General features: G+C 48.9%; 1 protein-coding gene across 4 annotated transcripts in view; it reads left to right on the top strand.

The window, feature by feature from the left end:
* The window catches only part of ATRIP (ATR interacting protein), a 234,081-nt gene that overhangs the window by 41,781 nt on the left and 165,406 nt on the right, over positions 1-26,894 (top strand). For all 4 annotated transcript variants that reach the window (XM_063940701.1, XM_063940698.1, XM_063940699.1 and 1 more), the window contains exon 4: positions 13,785-13,955. In XM_063940701.1, coding sequence (XP_063796771.1) covers positions 13,785-13,955 — 171 coding nt within the window. The remainder of the gene's footprint in view (positions 1-13,784; positions 13,956-26,894) is intronic.

Below are 26,894 nucleotides of genomic sequence, written 5' to 3'. Positions count from 1 at the left end.
TCCTGTTCACATTAAGGCCCATTCTACTCGGTCTGTTCGACCTTCTTGGCCGGCCCAAAGTGGTGCGACCCTTGAACAATTGTGCAAAGTGACTACATGGTCCTCCAGGCACACGTTCATAAGGTTCTATGCCTTCGATACTGCCGCTTCCCAGGATGCTTCCTTTGGACGCTGGGTTCTTGTGCCCGCTACAGTGTGTCCCCTCCCATAAGGAACTGCTTTAGGACATCCCAATTGTGGAGCCCAGTGTACCCCGCAGCAGAAAACGAGTTTTATGGTAAGAACTTACCTTTGTTAAAACTCTTTCTGCGAGGTACACTGGGCTCCACAAGGCGCCCACCCTGACACACTTAGCTTCTTTGGGTTGGTATGGCATTAGCCGCTGACACTTCTCTTGTCGTGAGAGTGTGGTGTATGTGGCTACTAACCGTTGTCGTCTCTTTTCCTGCTACTGCATTGGGCTGGTTAACTAAAAACTGAGCTCATGTGCTGGGAGGCAGGGTGATATAGGAGGCGGCGCTGTGCATTCTGGGAACAGTCAAAGCTTTGAGTCTGTTGGTGCCTCGGATCAAGATCCTACTCTACACCCCATTGTCCAGACTTGTGTAGCCCAGTGTACCTCGCAGAAAGAGTTTTAACAAAGGTAAGTTCTTACCATAAAACTCATTTTTTTAATCCACATTTAAATCAGGCCCTGAGCTTTCCAAATTCCACTTTCTCTCAGTTCAGATATAGGCATTTCTTTTACCTTGTTCAGAATGAAAGAAGTAGCTCTGACCTCACTGGGACAACGCTAAATCCACTCTCAGCCCATACGACTAATGCCAAGTAATATTTTGTTACAAATTCAGTAAAGGTGCAATAGAAAATATATAAACTAACAATAATATAGACTCTATCCGAATCATAAGGTAGATAAATAAATCGCATATCCTGTGTATCTCTCTGTGGCTGAAGTATTGAGGTTCTGTATTGAGAGCTGTTGTGGGTGTTTACACAGTAAAAAAAAATAATACTACATACATGTAAACTTTTTGATACTTGTGGTCAAGATAAGACTTTTGGTGGATAGCATTGATGGAAGTGAGGTCTGATGAATAAGAAATAAATGTGCTCTAAGAGAGGAAGCAACAGAGTTCATTTTCAACACACTGAATTTCATTCAAGTAGCAATAACTCAGGTCACTAGGTGGTGGTATTTGAACAAACATAGTTTGTTAGTAAATAGTTTTCTCAAGTCCTAGAGGATGCTGGGGTCCATATTAGTACCATGGGGTATAGACTGGTCCCTTGGGAGCCATGGGCACTTTAAGAGTTTTATAGTGTGGGCTGGCTCCTCCCTCTATACCTCTCCTACCAGACTCCGTTTAGAAAATGTGCCCGGTGGAGCCGGTCACAGCTAGGGGAGCTCCATAGGAGTTTTTCTAGTTTTATTGTACAGTTAGGCACAGAGCGGTCGCTGGCAACAGCCTCCCTGCTTCGTGGGACTTAGGGGGGGGGGAGTAGTGTCCAACCCTCTGAGGTTAATGGCCACTATCTCCGCTGACAGGACATTAAGCTCCTGAGGGTGATGATCGTTAGCCCCCGAAGCGACCGCTCTCTCCCGCAGCATGCCACCACCCCCTAACAGAGCCAGAAGATCGCGGTGGTGAGTGTGTCACCGGTGACCCGACAAGCGAGAAGCCGGTGTGAATGGCGGCAACAGGGTGGGAGCGCAGTACTGAAGCTGCGCTCCGGAAGGCTCAGCGGTACTCAGGTGCGGCACTGTGAGGTGCGCCCTGGGCCAGCGCATTACCCTTAAAAAACTGGTCACTGGGCTTTCAGGGAAGGCTGTTCTGCTGCTAGCATGATAAATTACCTCAGACAAGTCTAATCTAAAGTGCGGGAAGACGCGCCATTACAGGGGGCGGAGCTTCTCCTCAGAGCGGACCCAGCAGCTCTCCACCGCCATTTTCTCCCTGCAGATCGCACAAGAGATGCTGACAGGCAGCGCTGCCCCTCCACATAACTCCAGCTATCCTGTAAGGTACATAGAAGGGAGGGGGGGGGGGGATGAGGGTGAGTGTTTATTCACTTTTGGCACTGTTTAATCAATTGAGGTTGCACAGTCAGCGCCAGGCAATTATTTTGTAACTGTCTACTGGGGCGCTGTGTGGGGGCTGGTTCCATTATCTCTGTCTCTCTCTGAAGGTACTTGGGGGAAACTGTGTCTGACAATTTCCTGTGTGTGTGTATGAACATAATTCTCACATTACCCTGTCCAGGGACGATGTGTATGCAGAGTATGTATCTTCTCCAGAGAAATCAATTCCATGTACCCAGGAATGTCATGTAATGTCTCAGCCTGCTGAATCCGAACCTTTGGGGGTAGCTTCAATTAAGGGAATGATATCCCAGATTTTATCTCAGGTAGCTCATAATGAGACTGAAACATAGTTTTTGTAAACATCTGTGGTGGTTTTGTATGGTTCTGTTCCCAATACCTCATCAAGCTCCCCTGGTATATCCCCAAATGAGAGTGCACTTGTCCAGATTATGCAAGTCGACACAGATACCGGCTCTAATACGGGATACAGTGATGGGGATAGGTGAGGGGGGGAGGCATCCTTTGCTAAGGGGATGCAGCTCAAAGCAGGTCGAGGAGGCTTACTTTACAGACAAATAAGAAAGCCTCCCTGACATTTCCAGCGTTAAAGAATTCAACGCATTATTTGGGAAAATTCTGGGTAAACCCGGAGAAAAAAAATTCCAGATCCCTAAAAGGATTCTCGTTCCTTTTCCTTCCCCTGAAGAGGATAGGAAAAGGTGGGAAACCCCCCTATAATAGATGCTTCTGTATTTAGACTGTCAAAATAGGTGGTTTTACCTGTCCCTGGGTCTACTGCTTCGTAATAAGCGGCAGACCACAAGATTGAGACTACGCTCAAATCCATATACACTGCTTCAGGAGTGGCGTTAAGGCCTACTATTGCCTGTGCATGGATTTCTAGAGCCATAGTGAAGTGGTCAGGCACATTATTAGAGGAATTAGATTCTATGGATAGAAGTGACATTGAAATGTTTCTACGTCACATAAAGGATTCTGCTGGTTTCATGGTGGTGGCCATGAAGGACCTGGGTCATCTGAATGCAACGACACGCAGGGGACTCTGGCTGCGCCATTGGTCTGTGGAGGCGGAATCCAGGAAAAGTGTGGAGAACCTACCCTTCACAGGTCAGGCTCTATTTGGGGAAGCATTGGATGCGTGGATCTCCACGGCGACCGCGGGTTAGTCGACCCTTCTTCCCTCAGCCATTCAGACACCGTAGAAACTCATTTTCTACGTCTTCAAGACAGTCCTTTCAGACCGCAAAGGGTACAAAGTCCAAAGCCCCTACCACTTTCTTCGGAGGTGGTCGTGAAAAATCCAGAAAACCAGCACCTGCAGGTTCCCAGGAACTGAAGCCTGGCTCTGTTTCCTCCAAATCCTCAGCATGACGGTGGACCTCACAGCCTGCAGATCGGGCAGGTGTGAGCGAGACTCAAAAGGTTTCAGTCGAGTCTGACCGTCATCAGGCCTGGATCCCTGGGTACAGGATATTGTGTCCTATGGGTATCGACTGGAGTTTCTAAAACTCCCACCTCACATAGGGGGAGATGTACTAAGCCTGAAAAGTGATAAATATCACTGTGATAAAGCACCAGCCAATCGGCTCCTAACTGCCATGTTACAGGCTGTGTTTGAAAAATGACAGTTAGGAGCCGATTGGCTGGTACTTTATCACTGTGATATTTATCACTTTTCAGGCTTAGTACATCTGGCCCATGTTCTGAAATCAGGCTTACCAGCTTTGCTGACAGAGAAGGGCTATCCTACAGGCAGCCATTCAAAGTTGGAAAGGGCATATGTCGTTGTTCCAGTCCAACCTCATCTGGAAAGCAAGGGTTACTATTACAACCTATATGGTGGTACCGAACCTGGACGGTTCGGTCAGACCATGTTTGAACCTGAAGTCATTAACCCTTATTTGAGGGGATTCAAGTTCAAACTGGAGTCTTTGAGAACGGGGATCTCAGGGCTGGAGGAGAGGGAATTCCTGGTATCCTTGGATATGAGGGGTGCTTACCCCCACATTCTGATTTGGCCGTCACACCAGGTTTATCTCAGTTTTACACTGTTGGTCTGTCACTATCAGTTACAGGCACTGCTATTCGGTCTTTCCACGGCACCGAGGGTGTTCACCAAGGTGATGGCAGAGCTGAGGCTACTCCTTCGCAAGCAGGGAATGAACATAAGTCCTTTTCTCTTACGTCCTAGAGGATGCTGGGGACTCCAAAAGGACCATGGGGTATAGACGGGATCCGCAGGAGCTTGGGCACACTGAAAAGACTTAAACTGGGTGTGAACTGGCTCCTCCCTCTATGCCCCTCCTCCAGACCTCAGTTAGACTTTGTGCCCAGGACTGACTGGACACTCACTAGGGGAGCTCTCCTGAGTTTCTCTTGAAAAGACTTTTGTTAGGTTTTTTATTTTCAGGGAGACCTGCTGGCTACAGGCTCCCTGCAGCGTGGGAGTGAGGGGAGAGAAGCAGGACCTACTTCTTCTTAGTTTAGGGGCTCTGCTTCTCGGCTACTGGACACCATTAGCTCCAGAGGGTTCGATCACTTGGTGCGCCTAGCTTGCTTGTTCCCGGAGCCGCGCCGTCACCCCCCTCACTGAAGCCAGAAGAAAGAAGTCGGGTGAGTATGAGAAGAACAGAAGACTTCAGGACGGCAGAAGACTTCAGTAACCAGGTACAGCGCAGCGGTAACGCTGCGCTCCATGCTCCCACACACTGTCACTAACGGCACTCACAGGGTGCAGGGTGCAGGGCGCTGGGGGGGGGCGCCCTGGGCAGCATGTTACTGGGATCTGGGAGCCGGCAGAAACCTTTTCGGTGCCTCGGCACCGCTTCGCAGACCCCCGCCGGCACTTTTACAATTTTCAAATCTGGCGGGCTGAAGCGCGCCGGGAAGGGGCGGGGCTTAGCCGCGCGGCTCACAGCACCATTTTCTCCTCCAACACGCGGCTGAAGGAGACGCTGGCCCGGGACCTCCACAGATCCTCTCCAGTAACGGGGAGCTAATCGAAGGGGGGGGGGGGGGGGGCAGTTGTGGTGCATTTTTATTTTAATAAGCAACGCTGGTCACATATATCCCTTGACAGGATATTGGGGCGCTGGGGTGTGAGCTGGCATACTCCCTCTGTGTCCTCTGTCTGGGCTTCATTGTGGGCCTGTCCCCTAGCTGAGACATTTTGCGTGTTTCGATAATACGTGTCGGCATGTCTGAGGCTGAATGTTATTCACCGGAGGAGGTTGTTGGGGGAGCGGATGCTGGTCTAGATTTGGGCCTGTCGGCACAGCCAACACCTGATTTACTCACATTGCTAAGTACAATCAATACGAATGTAGCTTCTTTATCAAAGAGATTGGATAAGTCTGAGTCACAGACGCAGGTGTGGAAAAAGTCCATAGAGGAGGCTTTGTCTCAGGTGCAGACCCCGTCGGGGTCGCAAAAGCGGCCATTTACTCATGTGGTTGATACTGATACCGACACTTACTCTGATACTGAGGCTGCTTTGCATCCATGTTTAGTGAAGAGTATTCAATACATGATTGTGGCTATAAAAGATGTTTTACGCATTTCTGATGAACCTGCGGTACAAGAAACAAGGATTTGCTTGTTTAAGGGAAAAAAAAACCTGAGGTGAAGTTTCCTCCCTCTCATGAAATGAATACTCTTTGTGAAAAGGCTTGGGAGTCGCCGGACAAGAGGTGGCAGATTCCCAAGAGGATTTACATGGCGTATCCTTTCCCCTCTGATGACAGGTAAAAATGGGAGTCGTCTCCAAATGTTGACAAAGCTCTATCTCGTTTGTCTAAGAAAGTGGCGCTTCCGTCTCCTGACACGGCAGCTCTCAAGGATCTGGCGGATCGCAAGCTGGAGACGTCTCTGAAGTCCATTTTCGCTAATTCGGGTGCATTGCTCCGACCTGCAGTGGCGTCGGTATGGGTGAGTAGTGCTATCGCTAAATGGGCTGAGAATTTAGCTAATGATATGGTTACCCTTGATAAAGATAATGTTCTTTTGACTCTTGGTTATATCAAGGACGCTGCAGATTATCTGAAGGATGCGGCGAGGGATGTTTGTCTCTTGGGATCAAGAGCCAATGCCATGTCGATATTGGCCAGGAGGGCGTTGTGGATCCATCAATGGAATGCTGATGCCGACTCCAAGAGAGCTATGGAAGCTTTACCCTTCAAAGGTAAGGTCTTGTTTGGGGACGGCTTGGCGGACCTAGTCTCTACCGCGATGGCGGGTAAGTCCTCTTTTCTTCCCTATGTTCCCACACAACACAAAAAGGCACCACATCAGCAGATGCAGTCCTTTCGTCCCAATAAATACAGGCGTGGGAAAGGTTCATCCTTCCTCGCTTCTAAGGGTAGAGGAAGGGGAATGACGTTGCCTGCCGCGTTCGGCGCCCAGGGCCAAAAGTCCTCCCCTGCCTCTACCAAGTCCACCGCATGACTCCCTGGGGGAGTCCGGACCGGTGGGGGGCCGTCTGCGAGTCTTCAGTCAGGTCTGGATTCAATCAGACCTGGATCCTTGGGTCCTAGAGATTGTGTCTCAGGGATACAAGCTGGAATTTCGGGAGGTGCCCCCTCACCAGTTTTTCATTTTGGCCTTACCAGTGTCTCCTCCGGACAGGGAAGTGGTGCTGGCAGCGATACAAAAATTGTGTCAACAGGGGGTCATTGTTCCCGTTCCCCCGTCACAACGGGGGGAGGGGTTCTACTCGAGCCTATTTGTTGTGTCGAAATTCGGACGGTTCGGTCAGACCGATTCTGAATCTAAAATCCCTCAATCCATACTTGAAAGTTTTCAAGTTCAAGATGGAATCTCTTCGAGCGGTGATTTCCAGTCTAGAAGAGGGGGATTTTATGGCGTCAGTCGACATAAAGGATTCCTACTTACACGTCCCGATATATCCTTCGCATTAGGCCTTCCTCAGGTTTGCGATACAGGATTCTCATTACCAATTTCAGACGTTGCCGTTTGGGCTTTCCTCGGGCCCGAGGATTTTCACCAAGGTCATGGCAGAAATGATGGTTCTCCTTTGCAAGCGAGGGGTTACAATTATCCCATACTTGGACGATCTCCTGATAAAGGCGAGGTCCAAGGAACGGTTGCTGAGGAGTGTCAATTTGGTGCTGTCGGTGCTGCGACAGCACGGTTGGGTGCTCAATTTGCCGAAATCTCAGTTGATTCCGACCACTCGACTGTCCTTTCTGGGCATGATTCTGGACACGGAGTTACGGAGAGTATTTCTTCCAGAAGAAAAAGCTCTGGAACTGCTGTCGATGGTCAGGGAACTTCTGAGGCCGACGAGTGTGTCAATCCATCACTGTACTCGGGTTCTGGGGAAAATGGTTGCGGCGTACGAAGCTATTCCGTTTGGCAGGTTTCATGCCCGGGTGTTTCAGTAGGACTTACTGAGCAAATGGTCCGGGTCTCACCTGCACATGCACCGGAAGATAAGTCTATCTCCCAGAGCCAGAATTTCTCTCCTGTGGTGGCTGCAAAGTTCTCACCTCCTAGAAGGTCGCCGGTTCGGTATCCTGGACTGGGTACTTCTGACAACAGATGCAAGTCTCCGGGGCTCGGGTGCAGTCACCCAAGGAAGAAACTTCCAGGGGAGATGGTCGCTCCAGGAAGCGTGTCTCCACATAAATGTTCTCGAGTTAAGAGCCATTTACAACGGCCTGCTACAAGCAAGAAGCCTTCTTCAGGGTCGACCTGTCCTGGTACAGTCAGACAACATCACAGCGGTGGCACATATGAACCGTCAAGGCGGAACAAGGAGCAGAGCGGCAATGGCGGAGGCCACAAGAATCCTTCGCTGGACGGAACAACACTGTCAGCAGTCTTCCTACCGGGAGTGGACAACTGGGAAGCAGATTTCCTCAGCAGACACGATCTCCATCCGGGAGAGTGGGCTCTTCACCAAGAGGTATTTGCAGAGGTGACAAAGCGTTGGGGAATTCCGTTAATCAACATGATGGCGTCTCGTCTCAACAAGAAGCTCCCGAGGTATTGTTCCAGGTCAAGGGACCCCCAAGCCAGTGCAGTGGACGCCCTGGTGTCTCCGTGGGTGTTCCAGTCGGTGTATGTGTTCACTCCACTTCCTCTCATTCCAAAGGTACTGGGGATCATTCGACGAGCAAGGGTTCAGGCGATTCTCGTCGTTCTAGATTGGCCAAGAAGGGCCTCGTACCCGGATCTTCAGGAGTTACTGGTGGAAGATCCTTGGCCGCTTCCTCTAAGAGAGGACCTGTTGTTGCAGGGTCCATGCGTGTTTCCAGACTTACCGCGGCTGCGTTCGACGGCATGGAAGTTGAGCGCCAGATCTTAGCTCGTAAGGGTATTCCCGGGGAGGTCATTCCCACTCTCATTAAGGCTAGGAAGGAGGTTACGGCGAAACATTATCACCGTATTTGGAGAAAGTATGTTTCCTGGTGTGAGACTAAAATGGCTCCTGCGGAAGATTTTCACTTGGGTCGTTTTCTCCACTTTTTGCAGGCAGGTGTAGATGTAGGCCTGAAATTAGGCTCCATCAAGGTGTAGATTTCGGCTTTGTCTATTTTCTTTCAAAAGGAATTAGCTGTCCTCCCAGAGGTTCAAACTTTTGTGAAAGGAGTAATGCATATCAATCCTCCGTTTGTGCCTCCTGTGGCTCCATGGGATCTTGAGGTGGTCTTACAGTTTCTCATGTCTTCCTGGTTTGAAGCTTTGCGTAAGGTTGAGTTGAAGTTTCTCACTTGGAAGGTAGTCATGCTGTTGGCGCTGGCATCTGCCAGGCGAGTGTCAGAGTTGGCGGCCTTATCTTATAAGAGCCTGTACTTGATTTTTCATTCGGATAGGGCGAAATTGAGGACTCGTCAACAATTTCTGCCGAAGGTGGTTTCTTTGTTTCACATTAACCAACCTATTGTGGTGCCGGTGGCTACGGATGCTGTGGCGGTTCCAAAGTCTCTGGATGTTGTGAGAGCTTTGAAGATCTACGTCGCCAGAACGGCTGTTGCCAGGAAAACTGAGGCGCTGTTTGTCCTGTATGCTTCCAACAAGATTGGTCATCCTGCTTCAAAACAGGCTATTGCATGCTGGATTTGTAGTACGATTCAGCAGGCTCATTCTTCGGCCGGGCTACCAGTGCCGAAGTCGGTAAAAGACCATTCTACAAGGAAAGTGGGCTCATCTTGGGCGGCTGCCCGAGGCGTCTCGGCTTTACAGCTTTGCCGAGCGACTACCTGGTCGGGTTCAAACACTTTTGCTAAGTTCTATAAGTTTGATACCCTGGCTGAAGAGGACCTTGTGTTTGCTCAGTCGGTGCTGCAGAGTCATCCGCACTCTCCCGCCCGGTCTGGAGCTTTAGTATAAACCCCATGGTCCATTTGGAGTCCCCAGCATCCTCTAGGACGTAAGAGAAAATAGGATTTTAGTACCTACCGGTAAATCCTTTTCTCCTAGTCCGTAGAGGATGCTGGGCGCCCATCCCAGTGCGGACTGTTACTTGCAGTGTATTCTTGCTGGTTAAATTAGTTTATACACGGGTTGTGTATTTATTGTTTTCAGCTTGTTGCTGCTGTTAATTCATACTGTTATCTGGTTTACTGTTACTCCAGTTGTACGGTATGTTTGTAGCCTTTAGTTTAAACAAAAATCCTTTCCTCGAAATGTCCGTCTCTCTTGGGCACAGTTCCTATAACTGAGGTCTGGAGGAGGGGCATAGATGGAGCAGCCAGTTCACACCCCGTTTAAGTCTTTTCAGTGTGCCCAAGCTCCTGCGGATCCCGTCTATACCCCATGGTCCTTTTGGAGTCCCCAGCATCCTCTACGGACCAGGAGAATAGGATTTACCGGTAGGTACTAAAATCCTATTTTTTCTGGACGTTCTGCTGATAGACACATCTTCCAGGGAGACGTTGTTGCAGTCCATTGCTCTCACGACTAGACTGCTCAGGGAACACGGATGGATCCTGAATATTCCAAAGTCACATTTGGAGCCGACAAGGAGTTTGTCTTTCCTAAAGATGATCCTCGACACGGAAGTGCAGAGGATATTTCTACCGGTGGAAAAAAGCGTTGGTGATACAAACGATGGTCTGGGATGTCTTGAGGCCTGCCTGGGTATCGGTTCATCAGTGCATTCGTCTTCTGGGGAAGATGGTTGCCTCCTACGAGGCTCCACAGTGTGGAAGATTTCATGTACGGTTCTTCCAACTGGTTCTCCGGGACAAGTGGTCGGTATCTCACCAGGATTTCACTCCTGTTGTGGCTACGGCTGCCTCACCTTCTCGAGGCGACTCCTTCCAAGGAAGGTGGTCGAGTCTGAAATCCATTCTTCCAATAAACATTCTGGAACTAAGGGCCGTGTACAACGGTCTTCTACAAGCGGCACATCTTCTACAAGATCAGGCTATTCAGGTGCAGTCGAACAATGTAACGACGGTTGCATACATAAACCGACAGGGTGGAACGAAGAGCAGGACTGCAATGTCGGAGGTGACGAGGATCCTCCTTTGGGCAGAAAGGCACGCAATAACGCTGTCGTCAATCCTCATTCCGGGAGTGGACAACTGGGAAGCGGACTTCCTCAACAGGCACGATCTCCATCCAGGAGAGTGGGGCCTCCATCCGGAGGTGTTCACGGAGGTGACACGTCTTTGGGAGTGTAACTTAAATAGACATGATGGCCTCCCGTCTCAACAAGATGCTCCGGAGGTACTGTTCCAGGTCAAGAGACCCGCAAGCAGTGCCAGTGGACACCCTGGTAACTCTGTGGGTGTTCAAGTCAGTGTACGGGTTCCTTCCACTTACACTCATTCCTAGGATTCTAAAGCTCATAAGGATAACGAGAATTCAGGAAATCTTCTTTGCTCCGGACTGGCCGGGAAGGGCTTGGTACGCGGATCTTCTGGAATCACTGCTGGCAGATCCGAGTCCTCTTCGAGAGGACCTTCTGTAACGGGGCCGTTCGCTTATCAAGACTTACCATGGCTACGTTTGACGGCATGGAGGTTGAATGCCAGATCTTAGCTCGGAAGGGCATTCCGAACAAGGTTATTCCTACCCTGATACAGGCTAGGAAAGGAGTAACGTCTAAATGTTACCATTGCATTTGGAAAAAGTATGTGTCTTGGTGTGAATCCAAGAAGTTTTCTACGGTGGAGTTTCAACTGGGACGGTTTCTCCTCTTCCTGCAAGCAGGTGTGGATGTGGGCCTGCGTTTGGGATCCCTTAAGGTCCAGATTTTGGCCTTATCCATTTTCTTCCAGAAACAACTGGCTTCAGACTTTCTTGAAAGGGGTTCTGCACATCCAGCCTCCCTTTGTGCCTCCTACGGCACCATGGGATCTTAACGTGGTGTTGCAGTTCCTGCATTCGGATTGGTTCGAGCCTTTCAAGGGGGTTGAAGTCAAGTTTCTTACGTGGAAGGCTGTCACTTTGTTGGCCTTGGCTTCTGCTGGACGTGTGTCGGAGTTGGGGGTTTTGTCTTGTAAAGCCCCTACTTAATCTTTCATGAAGTTAGAGCTTCAGCAGTTGCTTTCAAAGGTTGAGTCGGTTTTTCAACCGACCTATTGTGGTGCCAGTTGCTACTGACTCCTCAATTCCATTGAAGTCCTTGGTTGTTGTAAGGGCTCTGAAAATTTATGTGAAGAGGACTGCTCGTCACAGGAAATCAGACTCTGTTTGTCCTGTATGGTACCAAGAAATTGGGTGTCCTGCTTCTAAGCAGACGTTTTCTTGTTGGATCAGGTTCACTATCCAGCATCCATATTCTACGGCAGGGTTGCCGTGTTCTAAATCGGTTTAGGCCCACTCTACTCGTAAGGTGGGTTCTTCCTGGGCGGATGCCCGGGGTGTCTCTGCTTTACAGCTTTGCCGAGCGGCTACTTGGTCTGGGTTGAACACGTTTGCTAAGTTCTACAGGTTTGATCCTTTGGCCTCTGAGGACCTATAGTTTGGTCAATTAGTTCTGCAGGAGCCTCCGCGCTCTCCCTCCCATTCTGGGAGCTTTGGTACATCCCCATGGTACTAATGTGTACCCCAGCATCCTCTAGGACGTAAGAGAAAATAGGATTTTAATTACCTACCGGTAAATCCTTTTCTCGTAGTCCATAGAAGATGCTGGGCGCCCGCCCACTGCGTTGTTATCCTGCAGTAGTTACTTGATTCAGTATTGCTTTGTTCTTGGTTAAGTACTGTGTTGTTACTTCGTTAAGTATTGTTATTCAGCTGTTGCTGAGTCTTCAAGCTGGTTAGCTTGGTTTGCCTTGTATGTGTGAGCTGGTGTGGATCTCACCACTATCTGTATATTTCCTTCTCTCGAAGTTGTCTGTCTCCTCGGGCACAGTTTAGAGAGTGAGTCTGGTAGGAGGGGCATAGAGGGGGAGCCAGCGCACACTATTAAACTCTGAAAGTGCCCATGGCTCCCAAGGGACCCGTCTTCACCCCCATGGTACTATTATTACCAGCATCCTCTACGGACTACGAGAAAAGGATTTACCGGTAGGTAATTAAAATCCTATTTTTATGTGTTCTTCTAGCAAACTACTGTTAAAGCAAACTCATTTTGCTAGTGTATTAGAGATAGTTGCTGTATAATCCAATGCGGCATAATAAGAGGTTACACAAAAATAGTATGTTAAAAGGCCAGTATATGGATATGAGGTCAGTAAGTCATGTTTAGCAGAAATCTGTAAATAAAGTAAAACTTCATGATGAAATAAGTACTATTTGTCATCCTCCGGTGTAGTCTTATAATATCAGGAAAAGGTGTCCGCTGTTCCAGCTACCTTTTGTGGTCTTTGCAGTACGCATATAAGTTGTCTTAATGTGACAAGGAGTGTTAATGTATGGGTCAATACTGCAGTTTGGGTTGTTGATCCCCCGGTGGAAGTAGACACTTGCGTGGCAACACACTAAAATATGTTGTGGGGGGAACTACAGTTTCCCGAGCTCCCCAACAGTCGCTCTGCCTGTGGGATGCACTGGCAGCCATCCATACCTTCTAGTGGACCTGATTATTAGGTGCTTGGGTGCGCTGAATACATGATGCAAGTTGGTCTGATATAAATGTTAGATCAGCACTGGTTCTCCTGTTTGTATGCACCCATATTAGATGAGTGACCAGTGATTGAAGTGCTCACCCAGCGCAAAGTGCTGTAAAGTCTCCAAATCTCATCTGAGTTGCTGTATCTGGTAGGCCTCAATATCTGCCCTTGGGAATAAAGACACAAGGGAGGCATGTTTTTTCCAATAATAATTGCAACAAATAATTGCAGCAGATAGAAGGGTAATACTGGCAAGAAAATGTTTGTGGAGTGAGGGGATTTGCTGCAATTTAAGCTGATTGTACAAGATTCTCATTGGAACTCCTGCATCAGCCATTCACCGTGTTTGGCATACAAGTCACGCCACCAGTGTTCTGCACTAGGTGGGGTCTACCTTATATGCTGCATTTTGTTGTTGTTTTTTTGTTTTTTTTTGCTCTTCATAAATTCAAATCCATGAAAGTTATATTACCCAATGCTTTATGTGTAAACTTCCAGAACCCCTAGTTTTATGTCACATTTCTGTCTTCTTACTCTTGCTATCCATCATTCTCTCTGTTCTCTTTTGAAGACCTGACCAAATTAGTTTGGTTATGGTGAGAGAACTTGAGGGTTTTAACACCTCTTACTTACTCTTCCACCTGCAGCTGAAGGCGTTACATGATGAAGTGCTGGTCAAGAATGGGGAAATTAAAGTTTTGCGAGATGCCCTGCACCAGACAGAGTCCAACCTGGAGCAGCAAAAGACTGCCCATGTATTGCTGGAAAAAGAAAAGGCTAAGATACAGTGTGAGAAGGAAAAAGAACTACTGAAGAAGGTATGTTAAAAAATAAGTAAATTTCTCTAACATCCTAAGTGGATGCTGGGGACTCCGTAAGGACCATGGGGATTAGCGGCTCCGCAGGAGACTGGGCACAACTACAAAGAAAGCTTTAGACTACTGGTGTGCACTGGCTCCTCCCACTAAGACCCTCCTCCAGACCTCGGTTAGATTCTTGTGCCCGGCCGAGCTGGATGCACACTAGGGGCTCTCCTGAGCACCTGGAAAGAAAGTATATTTAGGTTTTTTATTTTCAGTGAGATCTGCTGGCAACAGACTCACTGCAGCGAGGGACTAAGGGGAGAAGAAGCGAACCTACCTAACAGGTGGTAGGTTGGGCTTCTAAGGCTACTGGACACCATTAGCTCCAGAGGGATCGACCGCAGGACCCGACCTTGGTGTTCGTTCCCGGAGCCGCGCCGCCGTCCCCCTTACAGAGCCAGAAGCACGAAGAAGGTCCGGAAAATCGGCGGCAGAAGACTTCAGTCTTCACCAAGGTAGCGCACAGCACTGCAGCTGTGCGCCATTGCTGCTCATGTACACCTCATACTTCGGTCACTGATGGGTGCAGGGGCGCTGGGGGGGGGCGCCCTGAGGGCAATAGATAACACCTTGGCTGGCAAAATCTACATCATATATAGTCCCAGAGGCTATATAGATGTAAAATTACCCCTGCCAGTATCACAGAAAAAGCGGGAGAAAGTCCGCCGAAAAGGGGGCGGGGCTTCTCCCTCAGCACACTGGCGCCATTTTTCCCTCACAGTTCCGCTGGAAGGAAGCTCCCTGGCTCTCCCCTGCAGTCTGAGAAAACTACAGAAGGGTAAAAAAGAGAGGGGGGCACTAAATTTAGGCGCAGTATACATACATATATATGTAATATATATAAAAAAAAGCAGCTATAGGGAAAACACTCATTGATAGTGGGATCCCAGTGTTATATAGCGCTCTGGTGTGTGCTGGCATACTCTCTCTCTGTCTCCCCAAAGGGCTTTGTGGGGTCCTGTCCTCTGTCAGAGCATTCCCTGTGTGTTTGCGGTGTGTCGGTACGGCTGTGTCGACATGTTTGATGAGGAGGCTTATGTGGAGGCGGAGCAGATGCCTGTAAATGTGATGTCACCCCCTGCGGGGTCGACACCTGGGTGGATGGTGCTGTGGAAGGAATTACGTGATAGTGTCGACTCCTTACATAAAAGGTTTGACGACATACCTAATGTGGGACAGCCGGCTTCTCAGCCTGTGCCTGCCCAGGCGTCTCAAAAACCATCAGGGGCTCTAAAATGCCCGCTACCTCAGATGGTTGACACAGATGTCGACACGGATACTGACTCCAGTGTCGACGACGAAGAGACTAATGTAACTTCCAGTAGGGCCACACGTTACCTGATTGAGGCAATGAAAAATGTGTTGCACATTTCTGATGTTACCCCCGGTACCACAAAAAAGGGTATAATGTTTGGAGAGAAAAAACTACCAGTAGCTTTTCCTCCATCTGAAGAGTTAAATGAAGTGTGTGAAGAAGCGTGGGCTTCCCCTGATAAAAAGATGGTAATTTCTAAGAGGTTACTAATGGCGTACCCTTTCCCGCCAGAGGATAGGTCACGCTGGGAAACATCCCCTAGGGTGGATAAAGCGCTCACACGCTTGTCAAAAAAGGTGGCACTACCGTCTCCGGATACGGCCGCCCTGAAGGAATCTGCTGATAGAAAGCAGGAGGCTATCCTGAAATCTATATATACACACACAGGTGTGATACTGAGACCGGCTATAGCTTCAGCCTGGATGTGCAGCGCTGCTGCTGCGTGGTCAGATTCCCTGTCAGAAAATATAGATACCCTAGACAGGGACACTATTTTGCTGAACGTAGAGCATATAAAAGATGCACTTTTATACATGAGGGATGCACAGAGGGATATTTGCCGGCTGGCATCCAAAATTAGTGCAATGTCCATTTCTGCCAGGAGAGGTTTATGGACTCGGCAGTGGACAGGTGATGCAGATTCCAAACGACACATGGAAGTTCTGCCTTATAAGGGTGAGGAATTGTTCGGGGATGGTCTCTCGGACCTCGTTTCCACAGCAACAGCTGGGAAGTCTACATTTTTGCCCCATGTTCCCTCACAACCAAAGAAAGCACCGTATTATCAGGTACAGTCCTTTCGGCCCAATAGGGGCAAGCGGGTTAAAGGCGCGTCCTTTCTGCCCAGAGGCAGAGGTAGAGGGAAAAAGCTGCAGCATGCAGCCAGTTCCCAGGAGCAAAAGTCCTCCCCCGCTTCCTCTAAGTCCACAGCATGACGCTGGGGCTCCACAGGCAGAGCCAGGTACGGTGGGGGCCCGTCTCAAACATTTCAGCAAGCAGTGGGCTCGCTCACGGGTGGATCCCTGGATCCTTCAAATAGTATCTCAGGGGTACAAACTGGAATTCGAGACGTCTCCCCCCCGCCGTTTCCTCAAATCTGCCTTGCCAACCACTCCCTCAGGCAGGGAGGCAGTGTTACAGGCAATTCAAAAGCTGTATTCACAACAAGTGATAGTAAAGGTGCCCCTACTTCAACAAGGAAGGGGTTACTATTCCACAATGTTTGTGGTACCGAAACCGGACGGTTCGGTGAGACCCATTTTAAATTTGAAATCCTTGAACACATATATCAAAAAATTCAAGTTCAAGATGGAATCGCTCAGGGCGGTTATTGCAAGCCTGGACGAGGGAGATTACATGGTATCGCTGGACATCAAGGATGCTTACCTACATGTCCCCATTTACCATCCTCACCAGGAGTACCTCAGGTTTGTGGTACAAGATTGTCATTACCAATTCCAGACGTTGCCGTTCAGTCTCTCCACGGCTCCGAGGGTCTTTACCAAGGTAATGGCGGAAGTGATGATACTCCTTCGAAGGAAGGGAGTTTTAATTATCCCATACTTGGACGATCTCCTGATAAAGGCGAGGTCCAGAGAACAGTTATTGGTAGGGGTAGCACTATCTCGGGAAGTGCTGCAACAGCACGGCTGGATTCTAAACATTCCAAAGTCACAGCTGGTCCCTACGACACGCCTGCTGTTCCTAGGGATGGTTCTGGACACAGAACAGAGAAAAGTGTTTCTCCCGGAGGAGAAGGCCAAGGAGCTGTCATCTCTAGTCAGAGGCCTCCTAAAACCAAAACAGGTGTCGGTGCATCACTGCACGCGGATCCTGGGAAAAATGGTAGCTTCCTACGAAGCGATTCCATTCGGCAGGTTTCATGCAAGAACCTTTCAGTGGGACCTGTTGGACAAGTGGTCCGGATCGCATCACCGTGTCCCCAAGGACAAGGGTGTCTCTGCTGTGGTGGCTGCAGAGTGCTCATCTTCAAGAGGGCTGCAGATTCGGCATACAGGACTGGGTCCTGGTGACCACGGATGCCAGCCTTCGAGGCTGGGGAGCAGTCACACAGGGAAGAAACTTACAAGGACTATGGTCAAGTCAGGAGACTTCCCTGCACATAAATATTCTGGAACTAAGGGCCATTTACAATGCCCTAAGTCAGGCAAAACCCCTGCTTCAAAACCAGCCGGTACTGATCCAGTCAGACAACATCACGGCAGTCGCCCATGTAAATCGACAGGGCGGCACGAGAAGCAGGACGGCGATGGCAGAAGCCACAAGGATTCTCCGATGGGCGGAAAATCACGTGTTAGCACTGTCAGCAGTGTTCATTCCGGGAGTGGACAACTGGGCAGCAGACTTCCTCAGCAGGCACGACCTCCACCCGGGAGAGTGGGGACTTCATCCAGAAGTCTTTCAAATGATTGTAAACCGGTGGGAAAAACCACAGGTGGACATGATGGCGTCCCGCCTAAACAAAAAGCTAGAAAAATATTGCGCCAGGTCAAAAGACCCGCAGGCAATAGCTGTGGACGCTCTGGTAACACCGTGGGTGTACCGATCGGTTTATGTGTTCCCTCCTCTTCCTCTCATACCAAAGGTACTGAGGATAATAAGGAGAAGAGGAGTAAGAACTATACTCATTGTTCCGGATTGGCCAAGAAGAGCGTGGTATCCGGAACTTCAAGAAATGATGTCAGAGGACCCATGGCCTCTACCGCTCAGACAGGACCTGCTGCAGCAGTGGCCCTGTCTGTTCCAAGACTTACCACGGCTGCGTTTGACGGCATGGCGGTTGAACACCGGATCCTGAAGGAAAAGGGCATTCCGGAGGAAGTCATTCCTACGCTGATAAAAGCTAGGAAAGAAGTAACCGCGAACCATTATCACCGCATATGGCAAAAATATGTTGCGTGGTGTGAGGCCAGGAAGGCCCCAACGGAAGAATTTCAGCTGGGCCGGTTCCTGCACTTCCTACAATCAGGGGTGACTATGGGCCTTAAATTGGGTTCCATTAAGGTCCAGATTTCGGCTCTATCGATTTTCTTCCAGAGAGAATTGGCTTCACTACCTGAAGTTCAGACTTTTGATAAGGGAGTGCTGCATATTCAGCCCCCTTTTGTGCCTCCAGTGGCACCTTGGGATCTCAACGTGGTGTTGGATTTCCTAAAGTCACATTGGTTTGAGCCACTGAAAACTGTGGATTTAAAATATCTCACGTGGAAAGTGGTCATGTTGTTGGCCTTGGCTTCGGCCAGGCGTGTTTCAGAATTGGCGGCTTTGTCATGTAAAAGCCCTTATCTGATTTTCCATATGGATAGGGCAGAATTGAGGACTCGTCCCCAGTTTCTCCCCAAAGTGGTATCAGCTTTTCATCTGAACCAACCGATCGTGGTGCCTGCGGCTACAAATGACTTGGAGGCTTCCAAGTTGTTGGATGTAGTCAGGGCCCTAAAAATTTATGTTTCCAGGACAGCTGGAGTCAGAAAGACTGACTCGCTCTTTATCCTGTATGCACCCAACAAGTTGGGTGCACCTGCTTCTAAGCAGACTATTGCTCGCTGGATCTGTAGTACGATTCAGCTTGCACATTCTGCGGCTGGACTGCCGCATCCTAAATCAGTAAAAGCCCATTCCACGAGGAAAGTGGGCTCTTCTTGGGCGGCTGCCCGAGGGGTCTCGGCTCTTCAACTTTGCCGAGCTGCTACTTGGTCAGGGGCAAACACGTTTGCTAAATTCTACAAATTTGATACCCTGGCTGAGGAGGACCTTGAGTTCTCTCATTCGGTGCTGCAGAGTCATCCGCACTCTCCCGCCCGTTTGGGAGCTTTGGTATAATCCCCTTGGTCCTTACGGAGTCCCCAGCATCCACTTAGGACGTTAGAGAAAATAAGAATTTACTCACCGGTAATTCTATTTCTCATAGTCCGTAGTGGATGCTGGGCGCCCATCCCAAGTGCGGATTGTCTGCAATACTTGTATATAGTTATTGCTTAACTAAAGGGTTATTGTTGAGCTATCTGTTGAGAGGCTCAGTTGTTATCATGCTGTTAACTGGGTATTGTATCACGAGTTATACGGTGTGATTGGTGTGGCTGGTATGAGTCTTACCCGGGATTCAAAATCCTTCCTAATTGTGTCAGCTCTTCCGGGCACAGTATCCTAACTGAGGTCTGGAGGAGGGTCTTAGTGGGAGGAGCCAGTGCACACCAGTAGTCTAAAGCTTTCTTTGTAGTTGTGCCCAGTCTCCTGCGGAGCCGCTAATCCCCATGGTCCTTACGGAGTCCCCAGCATCCACTACGGACTATGAGAAATAGAATTACCGGTGAGTAAATTCTTATTATTACCACTACAAAGGTGACTAAATGGTTTTCAAGTAAACAGATAAGTTTTTTTTCTTTTTTTTTATGCATTCTGTGTATGTTAAGAAACATGGCAACATGAAAAGAGAATGAAACATGTGCTGAAGAAATAGTTAAGCAGTGAACATACCACAGATCGCAATAAAGGTGCATACACACAGTGCGATATGCACTTAACTTTCCTTACGATTTTGACTATATAGTCAAAATCGTAAGCAATTTAGTGCATATTGCATCTTGTGTACACAGCTTGCGATACAGATGCGCGGTCCCGCTGGATCGGCATCGCAAGAACAAATACTGTGCAGTCAGGCCAAAATTGACTGTATTGGCGCGGCCGGGCTCTGGCCCCGTCGAATAGTCAATGTCGGGCATACGGTGCATCGCGCCATTTGTACACACATTTACATAGATATCTAGGACAGGTTAACGGCATGAACAAAAACTAGAGTAAAATAAAGGGATGCTAGATGAGAGGGAAAGTGAAGTGTCAGAAAAGATGGAGAAAGGTGATGCAAACATTTAGCAGACTTATAACCAGTGTGCTCTAATGCTGATATTGTTGTATACGTAACTTGTCCTGCAAGAGTATATTAATTTTTAGCAAAAGACTTTAGGTTGATTGATTTAAGGTAATGTGATTTAGCTAGGGTACACCATAAGAGCAGTTGATGGGAAATCACTTAGAGCATTCCAAAATTAGAACAACAATAAGGTACTAAGTATCTCCTTGCGCCAATTAAAATGCTCACTAATTAATAATGGTTTGCCTGCAGCTCTCATATACAAAAGGGACTACTCCGCCCTCCAAGGTAAAGAACATACTGACTGAGGAAGCCGCCGAGATACTTTCAGGCGGGGAAACGCGTCTCTGATCGAGATATAGAGGTGTGTGAGGCGTCAGGACTATTTGGTATCCGGATGATAGGTTGACATACATTAGGTCAACATGGTCAAAAGGTCAACACTGCAGTGGTGGACGTGAGCGTATGATTTCTTTTATTTTCATCTTTTTCATACTTTACCATTCACGTGGACTACGATTGGGAATAGTAACCTGTGCAGTGGTAGTGGAGCGAGGCACCATGCCCATTTGCTCGCCATGCAAGGGGATGCAGTGCATTAATTGGGGTTCCCGGTCATTTTTTACGTATTAAATAACACAAAAAAACCTCATGTCAACCTTTTCATGTGTCGACATTTTTCCCATGTCGACCTTGTGCGTGTCAACCTTTTGGGGTCGACCTTTTCAGGTCAGCACAGTGATCCACACCTGATTATTTAAGGTTTCAAAAACGTTCATGCAACCGTTGAAATCTTTATATACCCACCAAATATCTGTCAGTCGTGACCCTTTAAACTGTTTAGAACCACCTCAGTACTCAGAGCCCCCACATGCCCTTACATGACAGCCTGGAGCCCCCACTCATGACCTTCCCTTGTTTACCTCACCAGCAAAGTTTGAAAAATACACTTTCTCTTCCGTACTAGAGGATACTGGGGTCCGTTTAGTATCATGGGGTATAGATGGGTCCACTAGGAGCCATGGGCACTTTAAGAATTTGATAGTGTGGGCTGGCTCCTCCCTCTATGCCCCTCCTACCAGACTCAGTTTAGGAAATGTACCCGGAGGAGCCGGTCCTGCTGAAGAAGAGTTTTCTGCATTTATTTTCTATGTTTGTTATTTTTCAGGCCGGGCTGGTTGGCACCAGCCTGCCTGCTACGTGGGACTTAAGGGGAGAGAACGGCCCAACCTCTTGAAGGGTTAATGGTCCCGTTCCCCGCTGACAGGACACTGAGATCCTGAGGGAACTAGTCGCAAGCCCCACTTCGGCGAGCGTAGATTCTCGCAGCACGCCGCCACCCCTAACAGAGCCAGAAGAATGAAGAGTGGTGAGTACTGAGCCGGCGTCCCGGCTAGCGGGGCGCTCGCCATTATGTCGGCATGAGGGTACGGAGACGCACGGCTTCTACATGGGGGGAAATGCGTCTCCGGACATAGTACACAACTGCTTCCCCGTACACTGTACATGTCACGATCCGGGTATCTGGACGCCATTACTTGCCTTTCAGATGTCTCCTGAGGCTGGCTCAGCGTTCCAAGGCCTGATCTCATCTGTGTCCACATTCTGCATATCCCTCCTGTCACGCTGAGACGCTGTCACAGCGGCGCCATGTTTGAATCCTGCATGGCGTCTCCTGTCCTCTGCGGCCGGCGCCGCCATTACTGTTATGTTTCCACATGGTTTCCAAACCAGCTTTCCCTCCAAGTTCTAACATGGGCGCAGCCATGTTGGATCCAATCACATGTCTCAGTTCCACCAATCCACTGCCTCTGGAAATCTGCATAATTGCCCAGCCAATGCCTGCATTGCTGCAGGTATAAGTATCCTGTGCCTGGGCCAGGAAATCGTCAGTGCTTTGTTTGTCATACCTTGTTCCAGTCTCTCTCCTGTGGTTGTTTTTCCAGGTTCCAGCTCCTGTCTCCAGCATCCACTAAGAGACCCGCACCTGCCTACCATCCTGCGGTGCAGCCTGACTCTGCAGTCCTCCGTGGCTGATCCAGCTTCCAGCTATTAACCCATCTGCTTCCATCAGCCTGCTTCCAGCAGTTTCCAGTATCCTTAAAGTGCCGGTGTTGTTCCAGCGGATTCCTACTTATCAGCAGTATCCACTACCACCGGTAACCTTCCTTTAACTCCTCTGTTTCCACGCTCCCTAGCATCTTACAGTTTCCACTCCGTGTATCATTACCTGGCTGGTTCCATCCAGCATTCACTCAGTGACTTTATCACCTGGCTGATCCCACTCAGCATCCACTCCGTGTCTTACCACCTGGCTGGTTCTATCCAGCAAACACAACAGCTGATTCAAGTTACCAACTTCATCTATTCCATCTACTGGCATGTTCCTTGGTTATCTGCACTACTACAGCCAGGCCTGGTAAGGTTTTTCCATCAAGGACTTTAACAGCTGTTCTTAACCCACCAGTGCTCTGTTACACCTTCCATGGTCAAAGTGTTCCAGGAATATTATTTATTGCCACTGTCATCATTTGCTGTCTGTTGTTACACGGAGTTTGTCAATAAACTTTTAATTTACTTTTACCTGTTTGTCATGGTCACACCTTCGGGTTTCCTTTTAACACTTACATGTCCAGGGGTCTGATTAAACCTCCCCGGTTTAAGTTCTTCTCAGCCCCTACAACTGAGGCTTCCTCCTGTCAGCTAAAACCCTCAGTTGTGACAGTAAGCACTGACCATATGAATCCAGCCGGAGACCAGGATCAAGCGGCTAGGCCGATGCAAGAACTGGCAGCCCGACTTGAACATCAGGAGGCTGCACAAGGCCATATCATCTGCTGTCTCCAGGATCTCTCTACGCGGCTGGATGGGATTCAAACGACCCTCCGTGAACCTGACACGTCCGGTGCGTCCACCACAGTGACACCAGCTGTAACCCCACCCACCTTGCCCATTTCCATTCCACGTCTTCATCTTCCAATGCCAGCAAAATTTGACGGATCTTCAAGGTTCTGCAGGGGATTTCTCAACCAGTGCGAAATCCATTTTGAGCTTCAACCTGGCAATTTCCCCAGTGACCGTACTAAAATTGCCTATATCATCTCCCTTCTCAGCAGCTCAGCCCTTGACTGGGCATCACCTTTATGGGAGAAGTCTGATCCCCTGCTGTCCTCCTATACTGACTTTGTGGCAACATTCAGGCGCATCTTCGACGAGCCAGGCCGGGTAACCTCTGCTTCATCTGAGATTCTCCGTTTACGCCAGGGAACACGTACTGTGGGACAGTATCTAATACAGTTCCAAATCCTGGCATCCGAACTGGCATGGAACGACGAGGCCCTGTATGCTGCATTCTGGCATGGCTTATCTGAGCGCATCAAGGATGAGTTAGCTACCAGAGACTTGCCCTCTAAGTTGGATGAGCTAATTTCATTATGCACGAAGGTTGATCTACGGTTCAGCGAATGAGCAATTGAGCGGGGAAGGTCATCCACTCCAAAATCTTCTGCTCCTCCTCCTCGTCAACCGTCTCCGTCCGAAGATGAGCCCATGCAAATTGGTCGTTCCCGTCTATCCCCTGCTGAGCGCCGAAGACGTCTTTCCGAGTTCCTCTGTCTCTACTGTGCAGCTCCGTCTCACGCAATCAATGCCTGTCCCAAACGTCCGGGACTTCAAGTCCTAGCTCGCCAAGGAGAGGGCCGGCTAGGAGTAATGCTCTCCTCTCCATCTCCTCGTGATTGTAATCTCCCAGTCTCGCTTCAAATTGCTCAACGTTACTGGAACGTCATTGCCCTCCTTGATTCCGGAGCAGCTGGGAATTTCATAACAGAAGCTTATGTTAAACGGTGGTCCCTACCCACCGAGAGACTTTCCCCGTCCATCTCCTTGACTGCCGTGGATGGCAGCAAGATATTTGACGCAGTTATTTCTCTAAGGACTCTACCAGTTCGTCTGAGAGTGGGAGTTCTTCATGCAGAATTTATTTCCTTCCTAGTGATTCCAAGAGCCACACATCCAGTGGTTTTGGGCCTTCCATGGCTCCGCCTCCAAAATCCATCAATTGACTGGACGACTACGCAGATACTGGCATGGGGTCCCTCCTGTGCTGAGACCTGTTTGTCCAAAGTGCTTCCTGTTTGTTCTTCTTTCCCCAGGTCGTCTGACGTTCCACCTCCTCCATATCAAGACTACACGGACGTGTTCAGTAAAGCTTCTGCTGATATCCTTCCTCCTCATAGAGAATGGGACTGCCCAATTGATCTCATTCCAGGGAAGGTTCCACCTCGAGGCCGAACTTATCCGTTGTCTCAGCCTGAGACGCACTCAATGGAGGAGTATATCAAAGAGAACCTGGCGAAGGGTTTTATCCGACCTTCTTCTTCTCCAGCTGGCGCAGGCTTCTTCTTCGTTAAGAAGAAAGACGGTGGTCTGCGGCCGTGCATCGACTACAGAGGTCTGAATGACATTACCGTCAAGAACCGGTATCCTTTACCCTTGATTACAGAGCTCTTCGATAGAGTCAGCGGAGCAACCATCTTTACAAAGTTGGATTTGAGGGGTGCCTTCAATCTCATCCGGATCCGTGAGGGTGACGAGTGGAAGACCGCCTTTAACACCCGTGATGGACATTATGAGTTCCTCGTCATGCCCTTCGGATTGAGCAATGCTCCAGCTGTCTTCCAGCATTTCGTCAATGAGATCTTCAGAGACATCTTATACCGCCATGTCGTGGTATATCTAGATGATATCCTCATCTTTGCCAATAATCTAGAGGAACATCGTTTTTGGGTAAAGGAGGTTCTGTCCCGTCTCCGTGTCAATCATCTCTATTGCAAATTGGAGAAATGTGTTTTTGAAGTTAAATCCATTCCGTTTCTAGGTTACATTGTGTCCGGTTCCGGACTAGAGATGGATCCTGAGAAACTACAAGCAATCCAGAATTGGCCGATACCCTTAACCCTCAAAGGGGTCCAGAGGTTCTTAGGGTTCACCAATTATTACAGAAAGTTTATACGAGACTTTTCTACCATTGTGGGGCCTATCACTGTATTAACCAAGAAGGGTGCTAACCCGTCCAAGTGGTCTGAAGAAGCTACGCAAGCTTTTCATCTCCTAAAGCAACGTTTTATCTCTGCACCAGTTCTGAAACAGCCCGACATCGACTCTCCTTTAATCTTAGAGGTGGATGCCTCCTCCGTTGGAGTAGGAGCGGTGTTATCCCAGAGGGCTAAAGATGGCCATCTACATCCTTGCAGTTTCTTCTCTCGGAAGTTCTCCCCAGCTGAGCGCAACTATGCCATTGGCGACCAGGAGTTGCTAGCCATCAAGCTCGCTCTAGAGGAGTGGAGATATCTGTTGGAGGGAGCTTCTCATTCAATTACTATACTTAACGACCACAAGAATCGTTTATATCTGAAAAGCGCACAATGTCTTAACCCTCGTCAGGCCAGATGTGCACTTTTCTTTTCCAGGTTTGACTTTAAACTCCAGTTCTGTCCGGGTTTTCAGAATCGCAAGGCTGATGCCCTTTCCCGCTCATGGGAGCAAGAAAATGAGTCGGAGTCTGCGGACAAGCATCCTATTATTAATCCGTTGGCATTCTCCACGGTAGGGATGGACTCTACGCCTCCACCAGGGAAAAGTTTTGTGAAGCCGGTGTTAAGGAAGAAGCTCATGCATTGGGCCCATGCTTCCCGTTTTGCCGGACATACAGGCATTCAGAAAACCCTTGAATTTATTTCTAGGTCATACTGGTGGCCAACTCTGAAGAAGGACGTCATGGAGTTTATTGCTTCTTGCCCGAAGTGTGCCCAACACAAAGTCTCCCGCCAGTCACCTGCAGGGCAACTGGTTCCATTATCTGTTCCCCGTCGACCGTGGACCCATTTGTCGATGGACTTTGTTACAGACCTGCCTATGTGCAACAAGTTTAATACCATCTGGGTGGTAGTTGACCGGTTCACCAAGATGGCACATTTCATACCCCTCACCGGTCTTCCGTCAGCTTCCAAGTTGGCTCAAGTGTTTATCCAAGAGATCTTCCGACTTCACGGTCTTCCTGAAGAGATCATCTCCGATCGTGGAGTACAATTCGTAGCCAAATTTTGGCGAAGTTTGTGTCAAGCCCTCCAAGTCACGTTAAAGTTTTCTACAGCTTACCATCCTCAGACCAATGGTCAGACCGAGAGGGTGAATCAGGACTTGGAGGCCTTCCTCCGCATTTATGTGTCTTCCTCCCAAGATGACTGGGTTCAACTCCTTCCTTGGGCCGAGTTTAGCCACAACAATCAATACCATTCCTCATCTTCTTCAACACCATTCTTCATCAACTATGGATTCCACCCTAAAGTTCCAGAATTCCAACCGCTTCCAGCAACTTCTGTTCCAGCAGTGGATGTCACCTTGCGTCAGTTTTCAAATAACTGGAAGAATGTCCGCGCGGCCCTGCTTAAAGCCTCATTCAGGTACAAGAAGTTTGCCGATAGGAAGCGTAGAGCGGTTCCTGCTCTCAAGGTGGGTGATCGTGTATGGTTGTCCACGAAGAATTTGAGGTTGAGAGTTCCCAGCATGAAATTTGCACCTCGTTTCATCGGTCCTTTTAAAATTGAACAAGTCATCAATCCCGTTGCTTACAGACTCCAGTTACCTCCCTTCTTGAAAATACCCAGGACATTCCATGTTTCCCTGT

This window comes from Pseudophryne corroboree, chromosome 9, assembly GCF_028390025.1.
Source record: "Pseudophryne corroboree isolate aPseCor3 chromosome 9, aPseCor3.hap2, whole genome shotgun sequence".
Taxonomy (NCBI): domain Eukaryota; kingdom Metazoa; phylum Chordata; class Amphibia; order Anura; family Myobatrachidae; genus Pseudophryne; species Pseudophryne corroboree.
The sequence above is the reverse complement of the archived record's forward strand: the minus strand, read 5'-3'. Positions and strand labels throughout refer to the sequence as shown.